This window comes from Cavia porcellus, unplaced genomic scaffold, assembly GCF_034190915.1.
Source record: "Cavia porcellus strain 051 isolate PalLab524CR breed Dunkin Hartley unplaced genomic scaffold, mCavPor4.1 scaffold_31, whole genome shotgun sequence".
NCBI lineage: Eukaryota > Metazoa > Chordata > Mammalia > Rodentia > Caviidae > Cavia > Cavia porcellus.
In genome coordinates, this window is record NW_026947514.1 from 40,133,476 (window position 1) to 40,150,971 (window position 17,496).

General features: G+C 39.7%; 1 protein-coding gene across 1 annotated transcript in view; it reads right to left on the reverse strand.

Moving 5' to 3' along the window:
• The window catches only part of Prkch (protein kinase C eta), a 197,995-nt gene extending 180,855 nt beyond the window's left edge, over window positions 1–17,140 (reverse strand). Inside the window, exon 1 of the mRNA XM_063241086.1 lies at window positions 16,625–17,140. Within this exon, the coding sequence (XP_063097156.1) occupies window positions 16,625–16,987 (363 nt within the window). The 5' untranslated portion in view covers window positions 16,988–17,140. The remainder of the gene's footprint in view (window positions 1–16,624) is intronic.
• Between the last annotated feature and the right edge of the window lie 356 nt (window positions 17,141–17,496).

The window sequence follows — 17,496 nt, forward strand, 5'->3', positions numbered from 1 at the left end:
AAAGTAATAAGAACTGTGGGAGCAACAAAACCCAAAATGTGTAATTGTCATTGTACAAAAGAGAGGAAAAGAAAGTGCTCTAAACGATATAACTCCATGTATATTTAAGTGTATAAGATAGATAATGATATTACTGAGTTTTGTTGGATCATTGAACAGAACTGTTTGCAGTCTCACTGTTGGAATGTCCACTTTATAAGCTTTAATTTTGTAACTTGAACAATTATTTCTAAGATGACAATATGTAATCCATTAACTAGTGATTTCCCACTGTTTATTTTTTTCTGTAAATCTGTATAACTTGTACCCTTTCTCTGCTTTTTTTCTTTTTCTCCTTAAATAAAATTTTAAAAATAATAAATAAATAAATAAATACATGAAAAAGTGTTCAATATCGCTGGCCATTAAAGAAATGCAAATTAAAACAATCATCTTATTCCAGAAAGAGTGGCTATCATCGAGAAATCAAACAATACCAAACAGTCACCAGTGAGACTGGGGGTGGGGACTTTCTACACTGTTACTGGGAATGTAAACTAGTAAAACCACTATGGGATTCAGTGTGGAGATTCCTCAAAAACCAAAAATAGAAATTCCATTTAAGTATTCGCCTTCCAGGTATTGTCCCCAAAGAGTTAAAAACATCATATTACGATAACATATTTGTATCTATGTTCATAGCAGCACAACCTATATAATAGTTAAATCTTGGAAATGACCTACATGCCTATCAACAGAAAATGTGGTGTTTATAAACAATGAAATACTACTCTGCTATAAAGAGGATAAATTTGAATCATTTGTAGGGAAATGGATACACCTTGAGACCATAATGTGAAGTAAAGTAAATCAGACACATATACTTAAATATTGCATGGTTTCTCTTACCTAAGAAATCCAAAGTATAAATAAACTAAAGAGCAAAATAAAAGACAGATATTAGGAAACAGGGAGGTAGCTGGTCTGCAAATGGGAAGAGGACTAAAAGATGGAAGGGAAGGGGACATTAAAAGAATTAAGATGTGTTATGTACATGGGACCAATTCCCAATGATCGATGTAGTAATTACGTACTACAAACAGGTACTAATAAAATTAAACAAATTTTAAATCACTGTCATATTCATTCTCTCTGAACTACTCTTGAGGCCACTCTGATATTCACATATACAGGAAACATGTACCTATGTCTGCATCTGAAATATGAATTGCAAAGGGAAAATTTGTTGGAAAAATGAATGTAAGTGACAGTATTTGAAATCTGAGTGAGATTCCAGGCATAACAATGAGAAATTCATGTCTTCTACAAACGCTTCCCAATCTCCACCATCGCAGGACAGTTTTCCAGGTATGAAGTGGGGGCTGAGAATCTCTGGTGCTCACACAGAGAGCGGTACTTTAGGGCTGAAACTAGGGTGTCACCAGCCAAAGTGAAAGCGAACGCCCACACAGTCACATTCAACCCCAGACCTCTGCAACAGCAGCACCCCAGCAAATCAATACGACCACAACCCAGGTACAGGATGTGCATGAGGAGGAGGGGAGGCCCAGCAGGGAGGCTCAGAAACAATACATTCTCCATACCACCGAAGAGCTAACAAAGACTTCAGAGCAAGCAAAACCAAGACTGTGCTAACATCAAATACAAACCCTTTTGTGCCTTGCTACAGATCAAATGAAACTTTTCTCCTGAAAAAACTTAAGTAAGTACATTGCTGAAACCTTTTTTTATTTTAAAAACAAAAGGATTAAAAAAAATACAGAATTTTAAAACATAGGAAATTAACACTAGTTAATATATTGCATATTATTATCTTAAAAACAGTTCAGATAACATGATTTAGGCATGAAAAAAATGATCAAACAATGAAAATCCAAACTGTTCTTTTTGAGGAACTTACAAAGATTAGTAGCATAGTTATCTATCTTCTATATACATATACATATACATACACATGCACACACACACACACACACACACACACACACACACACACACAGAGAGATACCTATATAATCTTTTCCCTTCTGAAATCACTAACTTAAAATCAATTGTGTAATACTGGGGACCCAAAACAAGTGTCCGGTCAACAGACAACAGACGTCATATCGAGGAAAAAAAAGTATTTTATGTTTTCTGCAAACCAAATCAAAATGGCTAGTGCCCTGATTTCATCCATAAATCCACATCAAATGATGTACTTTAACATTGGACTCTCCTCCTTGAAAGCAGGAGTGAACATTTCACACATGATTAGATGTGCAAACTTTAGAGAAACCTTTTAATACCAATTGAAAGAGGCTGTTTATAATCATCCTTTGACTGCAGCAATAAAAGTGCCCACTTTGGTTTTTCAAAGGACTGTTTCAGTCTTTTACAACTAAATATTACAACTTTAATTCCTCCTGGTTTGTTGGCTTGCACTAATAGAAAGTAGTCTATCAGAACCTTCTATCTAATATTGAAAGAGTAAACCAACAGACTCCATTTCAAGTTTTTCAGATTACTAACCAGCTAACATGGAAATTCTAGTCATTTTCCCACATTACTTGCAAGATCTTTCACAGTGGCCATGTGTGCAGAAATTATCCCTAAACCTCTGAAATTTTGGGATAAGGAAGCCGTCTTTTCTTTTACCAATAGCTAGAAATATTTTGTTGATTTATATTCCAGACTCTTAAATAAAGAGCAAAAACAGTAAGAAAGTTGCATCCAAAAAAATCCCTTCTCACTCTTAAACTCTACGTAAAGAAATGTCTAATTGTTTTCAAAGCTAGTTCCAGAAAAAGGCAGGCCCTGTGACTTTGTATTTAAGTGTTTATGGCAGTGACAGTGACACTAATAATTTTTGTGCACTGATGTGTCATGATGCACTGCGCTAGACAGTTCACGTAAGTCGAGTCATTACTGTATTCGCCCACGGCCCTGTGAGGTAGGCACTGTAGCGACAGAGCTTGCAGGATTAAATGGTCCCTATGAATAAAAGGCAGACCTAATAGCTGAACCTAGTCTGGCTAACATCTAACCATTACACTATGATGCACTAATAATTATGGCAGGTGTCCAGTGAATAGTCCTCGAAGCCTCTATTTGTATATTATTAGCCCATAATTGTAGACCCTGTATCCTAATTAATGTAACTCAGGCAAATGCTCATATGGCTTTTAATATTAAATACATACCAAATAAATGATGAAACAAAAGTCAGAAATACTTAGCAAGATGACAAAATAGGCATTGCCTAAAATTATTTATTCAAAATTATGAAGGCAAAATTATCGAAGAGTTAATTCAAAAAGTTATCAACAAAGTAAAAATACTTTCAGCATTAAGAAAGAACTAACTATTGCATCTAGCTATTATCAAAGACTGATATTTTATTTCCTTTGTGATTACTGGCACTGTGTTTATCCATTCTCAACTATAAATTTATAGTTTTATAAAAAGTACAAACACTTTAGGGTCCCATCAATTGTGCGACTACAACACAATTACTTTATTCCTCTAAATTATGAGGACTTTCTATTAAAACTTATGAGTCCGGGGGCTGGGGATTTAGCTCAGTGGCATAAGCGCCTGCCTTGCAAGCAGGCAGTCGTGAGTTCGATCCCTGGTACCGATAAAAAGGAAAAAGACAAAAAAAAAAAAAAAAAAAAAAACTTATGAGTCCACAGAAAATAAAACTATCTTTCATAGATTCAAAAATGTGAAATAAACTTTCAAAGTCTCTGCTTTCTTCCTTCCATCTTTTTATTAGTGGTTTATGTTTGCAACGCATGGTAATTACACTCCTCTTGGGGAACTGGTACACTCAAGTATTGCATCTTGATCACTTTATCTCCTCTCTTCCCTGAACCCCCACTCCATCCTCTCTTTAGAAATCTGGGGCCGAAGTGGGTAGAAGTAAGCAGAGGCCTCTATGATGTCACTTGAGAGTTCTCGTTCCCATCCAGGGAAACTTTCACATCTAAAATGCAAACGTGGGTATCTTTCATGGTTCTTTTCAGAAGGTCCCTTGACACCTTCTGATCACAGTATTTTCCTTGGGAGATTAAAAGCAACCAAACCTACCATTTTCTGAGAGCCTGTGTTGCACAATGCAGGTCTAACATACGAAATTCAATCTGCCAAGCCTCCAAGGTGGCTAGCATGAGTGCTCTTTTCCTAATGAGTCATGAAGTGATTAGCCCACTCTATTCACACTCCTGTGCAAGCTCACTATTCACACTCCTGTCCTAGCTCACTGTTCACACTCCTGTGAGCCGGCAGAGCTCAGGCCTTGGCCGCACTGCCTGCTGCATTCTTGTCACCTGTATCCACAAGCCAAGCTTCTTCCCCTCTGAGCTGTTCCCTCTGTCTGGCGCACCCTTTCTCCAGTCCTCACAGGCTTTTGCCCATCAGTCAGCTCTCGGTCAAATGTCATCCTCTTTGTACATACTTCTCTGAATATCCTAGGAAAAAGCGGTCACCTCGTCACACCAGACCACCTTCCTGTTTTCATTCCCCACCCAGCACCTGTGTAGTTTGTGTCATTTTCTTGACCACGTGCTTGCTTAGTCCTGACCTCCCCATTTGAAGGCAGCAGCTCTATGAGGGCAGGGAGCCCAGTTTCTGTGTTCTGTGCCCTACAGGGACTCCCAGAACAGCTGGATACACAGTAGGGCCTCAATAAATACCTATAAATTGATAGGATGGCCTTCCTACTGCTACCTCAATTCACCAAAGAGGAGTCAGGAAAGAATCTTGGCTTAAAGCCCAGACAGCTGAATTCTGCTTCATCCCTAACTAGCTTAGATGCTCAAGTCAATGGCCACCACCATCAGGCTGTTCTCCGCAAGCTGGTCAGGAAACGTGCTGTGTCACAGGGACCCAGGCCGTAGGCGACTTGGGCTCGATCTCATCACTCTGTTGTACTAACACAGCAGTGTACCTTGATGCCTGTTCATACACCAGATAAGCCTGATCTCATTTCGTAGGGGAAAAGTTTTAACAAAGACACAAAGCCAAGGTCACTCAAACTGTTCTGATTTTTTTTTTCATCTAAACCTCAAATAACTCCTTCAAAAATAGAAGCTTTTTAAAATACCTAAATAACACAACCAAACAGGTCCTAACTGGGTCATCATCTAGCATATTCCACCAAGCACCAGAACAAAGTAAGAACATATTTTTTTGAAGCACAACTTTTTCTTTGAAATGCATGGTTTCTCTTTTCTTACTAGTTAACTATGTCTGTAATTAACTGAAAAATAAATGTCCTCAAATACAGAGAAAAATATTAGAACCATGTCCTGAAGTTAAAAATTCATAAAAATCTCATTTTTGACAGCTTTACCTGAGGCCCTGAGTCCATAATCAGGCTGCAGAGAGAACCACTAATCTGGATACATGGTTCCCAAAATAGGATCAAAATGCACATGTGTATTTTTCTAGAAACAGGGTCCATAGCTTTCACCATTAGTAAAAGGGTCCAGGGCTCAAACAGAACTTTAGAAGCAATGCTTGACTTCGACTCTATTCTCAACTTTTCTATACCATAATCAAATCAAAGAAATACAAATTGAAGTATCTAAGGGGCCAACGACTGGTGAATAAACACAGGTAATCTGCTTAGGGAATTATGCTAGTACACATATGATGTTGGAGTGCTATTCTGCAATTAATTTCTGAGCCCAAAACAAAACTGAGTATTGGCAGATCAATTTCCAGGCAACACAAGGAACTAAAATGTCCAGTGTCTAACAGATTCATCCCTGGAACTACAAAACTCTGACTCTGCAAAGGAACACAGTGCTCAGGCTGCTCACCCCTCTAACCCTACAGGCAAGGAAACCATAGCTCAGTGTGAGGTCAGAGCCCACAGCCCATGTCTAAATGTTACAAGGCAGCGTCAGAGACAGTACTGTGCAAGGGCAAAGGATAAATATGACTTAGAAGTAAAATGCAGTTTTGCGGTTTCAGTTGAGGAGCGTGGAGAACATGGCAAGGTCTGAAATTGGGTATACAAAGCCAGATGCAGAGCACGTCCACACTGGCCCCAAATGATTTGTTTGATTAATGCAAATATGAAGGGTTCATGCTGATCATGGTTCTGTTTTAGGGCAAATTTTTTCATTTCTTAAGCACCTTTGATAACCCTGCAAACGTTTCTCTCCTTGTGAAGTCAAAGATATGTAAATGTACGACACAAAACCAAAGAAACTTTGAAGAAGGCAACTTACAGCAACCAATGAATGGTCTTTCTATTTAAAGTCTTTTCCATTGCATGTGTTCTGGCAACCACTGCTTTAACTTACTGGTATCCAGCAGCACGCTAACATGATAAACTTGATAAAGCTCTCAGGATTCTCAACAAAAACTTCCTGTCTCATAAAATTCTTCAGCATAGCATTTAAACACTATGATAGCCAATGCCCTTGGGCTTATGCCTCCACCTAATTAAAACGTCTGTATTACAAGTGATTTACAGTATTTGTCATCACCTAGGATGGATATATAGACTGGTGGCTACAGACACTTTGGGATTACAAAGCTTTAATTACCATGCTAGTGAGAATGGCTTCTAGCAAAAGTTTAAACAAGGAGATTCTCAGTGTCTCTCTGACAGGAGGGAACAAGAACATAACACGCATCCACAGAACCAGAGGTGCATTTGTAAATTAAGAAATACAACTTCATGACTTGGAATGAGGACCCTTCATATTTCCTTAAGGCTGACTTTCAGCCAAAGAAGTAATATCGACCTCACTATCCATACTGCATACATCACTGACACACGAGCTAAATCCTTCTATGCCTGAGAAATTTAGACTTGGACCAATTAATTCTTAAGAGCTACTAACTTTGATAAAAAAAAAAAGAGAGAGAGACAGACAGACAGACAGAGACATAATTCATTTTGACTGCTTTAACCAAACCAATTACTCCAAAAGGGAAGAAATTATGAAAATGCTTAATACATGGGGACAGAGGCATTTGTAATGTGAGAATCGAGACATTCTAGCATGATCTCCAATAATACAAACCAGGAAACTGAGCCATCATGATTAGCAGAAGCTTGCCTATGATCACAGCTGACAGGTGACAGAGCCACACACCTTCACCCCCACCCTCCCAGCTCCCATTAGAGTGCAACACTCATACAGTGCTGGAAGTTGTAACGTAAAATACAAGTTCTTTTTAACAGGAACATTAATACAATACTAATTTGCAGTAAAAGTAACTCCCTATAGGTTAACTAGAAAGCCAAGTTTCTATGAAATTATAAGACACGCACATGTTATGTTACAAATTAATATATTACTATTTAATATAAACATTTAAATATAAATATTAGATATAAATATATAAGTAATTATAAATATATGTACATCTTAAGATACATATTAAATATGTGTATGAGTGTCACACTTGCAATGAGCAAAGACAACAGTAATGCTTAGGCCAGAACTTTGGTTCCCATATTCTGAAAACAAAGCATTGGATGACGGCATCACACACTCCAAAACCTCCTAGGACTACCAGAAGGTCAAGAGGGTGGGTTCACACTAGGGAGTATGCTGCAGCAGCACCACACTAATTCCTTCAGTCTCACTATGCAAAACACCCCTGGCAAATGCACACGCCTGCAGCAGCTTGGGGGTCTAAGTGCTACTGGGCTTTTGCCATGGTGATTCTAAACTGGATGATCCTTCTCTTCACATCTATGATACATTCATGATCCACACAAAAGTTACAAGAGCATGACAAGATGGTATTGTGACATTCTGACTTTGGGAGACAAAAGTACTCGTAGGTTACCTGTTCTGCACAAAAGCTTGGTTCCCTCCCAAAGCATCCAAATATGGAAACACTTCTGAGAATCGGAAACATTTATCTTTGAAAGAACATCTGTAGTGTTTTTCTGGAGCTTATTGTCAGGTCAAAAGTTTGTTTTCTACTTTTGAGGAAAGCTTTTTCCCAGTCATTTAAGGGAAGCAGGCTATGGCTATCTCTGCTGAAACCTCAAAAATCCAGTGCCTTCCCTACAGGAAGATGTTCCTGACCTCTTCAGCTGCTTGCCAACATCTGAGGATTTATTTCCTTCCTATAATCTCCTGGCTGCTTCTGTTTGTTTTCTAGCTCCCAATCTGTCTGCCCCTTGAAACTACAAAAGCTACCAAGAAATGGGTCAGGCCTGTCTCGTTCACTCGATTATCCTGGATGGAGTAAAACGTCTGGTTCCCAGTACATACTTAGTGATGGAAGTACACTCACTTAGGTTCTGGCTTTTCTGCTAGAAGTATATATTGTCTGTTACTGAGCAGCTACCACTGGAGCACAGGGGGGAGATCTCAGTCAATCACTCATTATATAATACTGTACTCGGAGTCCCTCTGACTGGTAACACACACTTGCAAGAGATGCTAATCCAATTATTTACCCACTGTTTGGGGATGGAGGGTAGGATCCCAATGCAGACCTCAGGATGTGGAAGGAACACTACAAAGGACCAAGCCCAGACCACGTATTCAGAAGAAGTTTTCTCGCAAATGATGTCTAAAATAAGACTTAAGCACAGGTAGGAATTAGCAACATCAAGTGTAGTATGTGAAGAATTTGAAAGATGTTAACTGTGACCTCAGCAGAGTGTGGACAGGAGAGAGGAGAAATAGAAGGCTCAAGAGGAAATCAGGGGCAAGATGATGGGCACCAAATCATTTTAAAGGTTTAAGGCTTTATCTAAGAGCAGCAGGAAGTCACGAAAGAGTTTTAAGTAAAATGATTTCTAGTTTGGCAACTGAGAAAGATGCAGTGATAATACGAGTGGACAGCCTCTATAGTTAGGGACTGTGTCCACACAGGCCTCATTTTTGCCACATTTCAATAAAATGGAGCTAAGTTGTCAACCCACAAGGGGCACATCATGATGACTGCCTTATAATTTTTTTTAAAAAGACTACAGAAAATCAAAACCACCTGTCTTACTCTAAGTAAATGCTGCCTCATAAAAACTTTTACCATCCCACTAATCATCATTCTAAACACTTCCTAGATACCAAAACCAAGGGTTGCATAAGATAAAATGATTCACGCCCCACCCACCAACCTCACTAGCTCTGTGAGTGAACTGCCTTTAAATGCTTATTTCTTGCTTCTACCCCAAATTGAACATGAACTTGAAAATTACAAGCGCAAGAATTTACATACATTACTTAAAAACCATGCACGTTTAAAATGAAAAAAAAGCAAGAAATTTTCCATCCACAGTGTTTTCAATCTTTTACACTAAAGGAACATAAAAACCTAACCCAATCTTCGTGCACATATTGTTCTGTCACTGACTGATTTAAAATAGGAATACTGTAATTATAGTTAGCCCCCATTATTTTCATTTCTTTCACAAAGATAAATATTTAAAGAAAGCCCAAAGTACATACACCTTAATTGCCCCCAAATAGTGATGTAAGATGTCACTGTTTTGACAAATATTTAGTGCCTACTGGATACTGTTCAGACAAATAAGATGTCATTGTTTTGACAAATTAGTGCCTACTGGATACTGTTCAAAATGCGGGAATTAGAACAGTAAGGAATAGAGGCTAATTCCTGTTCTGCAGGTGTTTATACACTATAGGAGGAAGATACGATAAGCAAATTGATTAACATAATGATCTTGGAGAGTGAAGAACATGAACAGTATGACAAGATAATAACCTGGCCTGACAAATGTTCTTGAAGGGAAAACATCTAAGCCCAATGTGCATATGAGAAGCAGCCATCCCTACTGCAGTGAAATCCACCTTACAACGAAGGAGGGCATTATTCAACTGATACAGTCCTTGTACACAGGAATAGACCTCCCTTAAGATTCTGAAACATGTTTCCTCCTAAAATACTGGATTTATCAGTTTGCCTTAGATGCTCCTTAACAATGGGCTCTGAGAAAATTAATGGTTAAGAATGAATAGCTGCATTACAAAATACAAAAGAGAATGAAGCCCTAGATAGAGAATTGTGGTACCATAAATTCATGCACCTGAGTCCCAGAATTAAGGGAAAGATACTTAATGACTGCCCAGGGGTCACCTGGTTGATTCAACAGACAGGACTACAAAACAGGTATCTCCCTGCACACTAGAGGGAAAGCAGCCCTCCAGAGCTCAGGGAACAGAATGTCTTCAGGAGCCCAGAACAGGAAAGTGGCCTGGGAGCCCGCCAGGCAGGTCTTTCCTTCCTGAGGGGGCGCCAAGGTCTTTCCGTGACGCAGCATCCACCAACTCCTGCTGCCCCCATGTCCCCAGAGCTCAGCACTGAGTAACAGATGTCAGTCCCTGTTTGGGAAGTCAGCAAATAGCGCAAATACATGTAAGAAAAACTTCTAACTTGGGCAAAAGTTGAGTTTTCAGAAATCCAGAAATTATGCAAAATAAACAAGTTCTAAGAAGCAGTAGAAAAAAAAAATCTGACGGTGACAATTTAAGAAATGAGGCTATATCCAAAAATCTGAAACTAATTTAATAAATTTGTTTTGCTGTGATTTTATTTTTTTACACTCCTACTCCAATAAATACTGTCTGCACTAGGGATGCAATGTGGTTTTCAGAAGTCTAAGTTGGCTCAAATCTAATTCTCATTTGCCAGCATTTTACTTAACATCTTTAGCAAAATAAGGATGATAAGTCTTTTTTTTTCCCCTACAGCTTTCTTAAGGTGTAACTGTCATATAAGAAAATGTATATAGTTAAAGTGAACTATTTGAAAGTTCTTGATATATATATATAATCTGAAACCATATAGTCAAAATATATTTCTACTCTCCTAAAGAACTCTTGTGCTTCCTTTATAATCCATCCCTCCATCCCTTACCTTCACTCCTTATTCTTAGACAACCACTGATGTGCTTTCTGACACTATAGATTTGTTTCATTTTCCAGAATTTTGCATAAATGGAATCATACATTGAGGAGGGGATCTGATTTTTTTCATTCAGTATAATTATTTTGAGATTCATCTATGTTGTTATACATATCAACTTTTCATTTCTTTTTATTATTGAATGATATCCCATGGCATGGAAATACCACAATTTGTTTAAACATTCAAATGATAGTTGTCTTTCAAGTATTCAGTTTGGAGGCTAATCACAAATAAAGCTGTTACTAACATTCATGAACAAGCATTTGCATGAACAGTTGTGTCTCTCTTAGTAAATACTTAAGAGTAAATAAGTCATACAGTTCTCACAAGTATAAGTTTACCAGTTTAAAAAACTGCCAAACTGTTTTCCAACTTGGCTGTAACATCTGACCTTCCCACTGGCTGTACAGAAGGGTTCCAGTGGCTCTACAACCTCATCAACATGGTGGGTGGGTCTTACCAACTTTAGCCTAATGGAAACATACTGATACTATTGGTTTTTTCTTTTTGGTTTTCTTTTTGGTTTTTAACTACATTTTTAACTGCATTTCCTTAATGACTATTGATTTGGGATATATTTGCTGAAAGTGTCTTTTCAACTATTTGGTTCATTTTTAAATTATTTTTTTCATTACAATTAAGGTTTAAGAGTTCATTTACATACCCATGTTACAAGTAGTTTGTCTAAGTTGCATATTGTAAGTATTTTCTACAGGTTTTTGGCATATGTTTTCATTTTCTTATGCATCCCTTAAAAGGCAATAGTTTTTAATTTTGACGAATTTACAATTTTTGAATAGCTGGAACTTTAAGTGTCCTTTAATTAGTTAATTAATTAATTTTTGCTAAACTCAAGAGCACTATGATTTTCTTCTATATTTTTACATAAAAATTTTGTAAGTTCTTGTATCTATGTGTACAAGCCACTTGGAACTAATTTTTGTATCAAGTATGCAACAAGAGTCAAGGCACATATTTCTGCAATATATCTCTGATCATCCAGTTGTTCAAGCACCACTTGGTGAAAAGACCAACACTGAGTTGTCCACTTAGCACCTCTGTCAAAAATAAACTGATCATGCCTATTCCTAGTTTCTTTTCTATTCCACTAGTCTACATGATTTCCTTTTCTTCAATACTGTGTTACATTGTGTTACTATTTTCCCACTACTATGTTATATTGGTTATGGTAACGTTAGAGTAAACTCTGAATTCAAACACTGTAAATTCTCCCACTTGTTCTTTTTCAAAATTACCCTTAGACAAGTATAGATTCTCTAAATTTCTTAATAAATTTTAGAATCAGTTTGTCAAAACATAATAAATCTTACTGAGGTTTTAATTGTTGCATTAAATCTACTCAGTACCTCAGCAAGAATTGAGTCCTTAATAATATTGAATCTTCATATCCGTGAACAGAGTATATTTCTTCATTTACTTAGATCTTTAATTTACTTCAACAAGCTTTTGTCATTTTCAGTGAAAAAGTCTTACAAGTCTCTTATCACCTTTGTCGAATTCCATATCTTTGGTGTTCTTATAAATTGCTTCTTTATTCCAGTTTTCAATTGTACCCTGCTAGCATACAAAAATATAACTGATTTTTGCACATGAGCTTGTACCCTACCACCCAGCTAAACTCATATGTTGGTACAAGTAGCTCTTTTGTAGATGCCTTAGAATGTTCTGCAATCCTTTGTCTACAAATAAATACAGTTTCACTTCTTTTTCTATAGCCTGTATGTATTTGTTCTTGAAATTGCCATAGTTCAGGAACTATGCTGTGCAGGGGAAGAGTACATACCCTTGCCTTGATCAAGCAATAGTATCCATTCTTTTACCCCTAAGATAATAACTGTAGTTTTATAAAATGTCCATCATATTAAAGAAATTCCCTCCAATTACTAATTTGCTTAGTTTTTTTAACCATAAATGTATATTGGATTTCTATATATATTGACATGCTCATACACATCCTCACTTTTATTGTTAATGTTAAAATAAACACCGACTCACCTATCATCACTTAATCAATCTGGCAGTCCCAGTCATGGACCCCATTTGATAACAATGCACTCTTTGCTGTACTGTTGCATTTTATTTGCTAAAATTTAGGAATTTCTGCCCCTATCTTCATGAAGGACATTGGTCTCTAGTTTCCTTTTCTGTAACATCCCCATCAGTTTTGCTATAAGGGGACTAGCTTATGAAATGAATTGAGGTGTTTCATTCTCTTCTATTTTCTGACAGAGTTTGTATAGTGTTGGTAATAACTATTCCTTAAATGTGTCATAGAAATCACTGACAAAGCCATTTGAGAGACTGGTTTTGCAATATGGAAGGTTTTTAACTATGAATTCAATTACTTTAATAGATATGAAGCTCTTCCAGTTATTTGAGAAAAGTTGGTTAGGTTGTATCCTTTAAGTAATTTGTTCATTTCAAATTGTGCAATTTAAAGGCAAAAATATGTTAAAGTATACAATTACCTTTTTAATGTCAGTGAGACTGCTAGTAATATTATATCATTCCTAACACTGGGAATTTGTATCCTTTCTTTATCATTTTTTTTTGTTTTGTTTTCTTTGATCATTCCAGCTTTTTAATCTTATTTTTTCCCCAAAATTTAGCTTCGTGTTTCATTGATTTTTCTCTATTATTATTCTGTTTTCTACTTCAGTGATTTCTGCTACCTTTATAATTTTCTTTAGTCTGCTTACTTTGAGTCAATTTACTCTTCTAGTTCAAGTAGAAAGTTGGGGCTTTGACTTGCAATCTTTTTTAAATTTAACTGTTAATGCTATGAATTTCCATTCGAAGAACTCCTTTAGCTGTATCCCACCACTTCCTTGGGCTTATGTAGACTGAATTTAAAATAATATACATGGAGTAAACAAATCTGAATGTTTACTCCTTATCAGGCACTGTGCTTGATACCTGATGTATACCACATAAAATGACCCAAATCTACCTTTCAAGCTTTGCAGAGAATACCTACAAACTCATACTAAAACCATTAATAATTATCCCTTTAATATTTAAAAAGTAATTTAAGCAAGAAAAGCATAATGAAGTTTTTTAATTCTAATGACAAAAGTATATTCTGCTTTACAATGAACCTGTAGTAGAGTCTCAGCTCATGATCTTGCAAAAACTAAATTCTAGGTTTCTGAATTTCCAATACATTGTCAAGTCAGTTTAATTACTCACTTGCAACTGTCTGAATAAACAAGACATTTCAACTTAATATAGAAAGTTAAATATTGAACTTCAAAGATTTATAAATAACTGAAAAAATAAACATTCATATATTTCCAAATATTTCAACAAGATTATTTTAAGAAAAAGAAAAAAAAAAGAAACTACTTGGCTCATTATTTAGTTAATCCTCAGTTTCAAAATACCTAGAACCTTAAACACAAATCTGCCCTAAAATTGAATAACTGAATACAAATGAATGGCAAAACACTGGTTTCAGTGTCATTTAAATGCTGACCTTCTCCTATCAAATATTCATGTCTTCCAAAACTCTACTGGTGGGCCAGGGATATAGCTCCAGGGGCACAGCACCTGCCTCGTGAGTTAAAGATTGTGAGTTCAATCCCTGGTACCAAAAAAAAAAAAAAAAAACCACACCATTGGTGGTTTATATGATACATCTAAGTAGAACTATTTCAGACACTTATCAATATAGAAATTTGATTTATATTTAGATCTTTACTCATCCAGGTGAACAAAAAGCAGATCTGGCACTCACCAGTGAGGTCACCCACATTTTCTGAACTTAGGGTTCTCCCTGACCTCCTCTCTTGCTGATTCTTTGGACCACAAGTTCTCACCACTGCACACTACAATCACCTGAGGAGCACAGAAGTATAGAGCCAAGCCAGAATCTTTAAACGTGAGAATTCCTGAAAGATCATAGGTCAGTGGGGTGGGGCAGGGTAGGAGATGTACAGCATGCATGCCACAGCCGGCTGTTTGCAAAAGCTTCTTCACCACTGCCCTATATAATTCAAATGTTCAACCCAGCAAAAAGGACAGATGTGGACTTTCTCCAGAGACAGCCTCTCTGCTGCTCCTGGCCCTTGCTAATCTGGACCGCCATACTTTAGAATCTAGTTGTAGAGCTTTGCCCAGCTCAACTCCTAATCAGACAGACTCCATTCTGAGTCCTACACACACTTCTGTTTCATAGCCAGAAATTCACAAGATAAAACGTAAATTTTTTACTGCATTGTAGTCATTTCTTTGTCTGCTTCTAAATTCCACCAAAAAAAAAGGCCAAAGAGAAATCAATCAATATAATTTGATGACTAAAGTTAAAACAATCACAACCCAGTGTCTTATTTACAAGAAGGGGGTAGAAGACATTTGTAATTTTAGGGCATGTATGGTAAAATTATCAGTCCCCAATGATCCCCAAAACAAGCACCTACACAACTCTTCATCATTACCCAACGATTCCACCACTTGTCAATTTCACAGGTGTCCAAAAACATTTTTGCTTGTTTGGTTTTTTTGGTACCAGGGGATCGAACTCAAGACCTGGTGCTTGCCAGGCAGTTGCTTATGCCGCTGAGCTAAACCCCCAGCCCCTCCCAAAAGGTTTTTATTTCTTTTTAATTTTTATTTTTATTAGTACATGTTTGCAGCACATTCACCCTGGGGAACTGGTACAAGTATAACTTAATTCTTTTTACGACTCTTAGATTTCCAATACCTCTTCACACTCTAGGTTCAAAACCGACTGCGTGCAGAACCTAAATCATTAAACTCCTCAGTCTCCAAACCCCATGCTCCATTTGCCAAACCAGACCACTTCATTATAATTATCATTTCATCATCTCCAAGGGAGAATAACACCTGCGTCAGTGTGAGGATTAAGAGACAAACGCATTTTGGCACTGTGTACAGTGCTCTAAAAATTCTAATTTATTTACTGCAGAAAGTCTGCCTCCTGGGAACCTTGGGAAAAGCAGAGGCAAGTGAGAAGTTGCGCGCAGCTACATGTTAACACATAGCAACGCCAGTAGGTGATGGCAGGGAAAGGCAGATCAATCCAAAACTAAGGCGCTCCAGTCGCCTGGTCTCAGCCTATGCGTTGCAGAACTCACACACCTCAGACTTCCTGAGCGGAGTTAGTTACAAACACGGATAAACCTCATTTCCTTGGAAATCTGCTAAACAATAAAAAATTGCCAGCGTGCGAACCCAGGCACTCTGCTCCCGCCAGGCCAGCGTAGCTTCAGTACCTCTGGGATGTAATGCATGTGCATGCCGAAACACGTGTGCGGTCCGCGCGGCTGAACCAACATGTATCCATAAACACTGTGAATAATACTCGGGAGAATGTGTGGCTTTCTCCTAAGAAATGCCTGAAGCACTTCGCTCAAATCGTGTCACTTTCACACTACCCCTTCCTTGCCTTTCCTAAGTCTCTAGCCGTGGGTCCGGAGCTGGGGAGAGAGAGGTGACCCTCTGTCCTCTTTTTGTTAGCCCAGGGCCGCAGTCGTTCAGGGGCCCGTCCAGGCCAGTGTCCGGGAGACACCTGCGCCCGCACACACCCTCCTGTCGGATCTCATAGGTAGCAGTCACCTGGGAGAGGGCCAAGGTCTGGAGGGAATTCCCTGCGCTGTGGCGCGACGGGGAAGCGGACCAGGAGAGTTCGGAAGAATGGAAAAGAAGGGGTCGGCTGGATACCAAGGGGCGGGACACTACTCACCCAGCCCTCGAAGGTGTCCGAAGTGCTGGCCGTGCGCAGCAGCTCCTGGAACTGCAGGGTGCAGTTAGCCACGAAGTGGTCGTAGCCGAGGGGCGTCTCGTGGAACACGGCCAGCTCCAGGTGGCCGCCGTCGGTCACGTTGGCGCAGAACTCCTCGTTGTACGTGGGCTTGTTGGTCTTCTGCTTGGTGCTCGTCTGGCCCACGCGCACCTGGTCCACGCTCACCGTCAGGTAGGGGTCCAGCAGCTGGTGGCCCTTCTTGAAGAGCGAGTGGCGCAGGGACCAGCGGGTGGGCTGCAGCCCCACGGCCTCGCCGATGCGGACCCTCACGTAGCCGTTGAACTTCATGGTGCTGGACGACATTCCGGCGCCGCTGCCGGCCGCGCGGGGGAGCGGGGAGCCGGGCTCAGAGCAGCCTTCGCGGCGGCCGCGGGAGCGCAGGCGACTCCGGGGGAAAGCGGCGGCCGAGCGCCCCTCGAGCGGCCATCCCGCCCCGCCGCGCGCCCGTCCCTCCCCTCCCCACCCTCCGCCTTCTTCGCCCCGAGGTGGAAAGACAGGAGCCCCGCCGCGCTCCGGGGCGCGCCCCTTCCTCCCCGGCCGGGAAGCACCTCTCGGCGGAGCAGAGCGAGCGCGACTCGTCCGGCCAGCTCCCGCCGCGTCTCTGCGCCCGCCCCCCGCCTCTGCCGCGCCTCCCGCCCCCGCCTCCGCGCGCTCTCGCTCCCCCCTCGGCGAGCCCCGAACCAGGAAGCAGCCGCCACCGCCGCCCGGGCGGGAGCCTCGCGCTGCACGCCCGCTCCGGGTTCGAGGCCGCCGGCTGCCCGACCCGGGGGCGTGGCGCGGCCGGGCACTCGCGGCGGAGGAGCCCCGCGCCC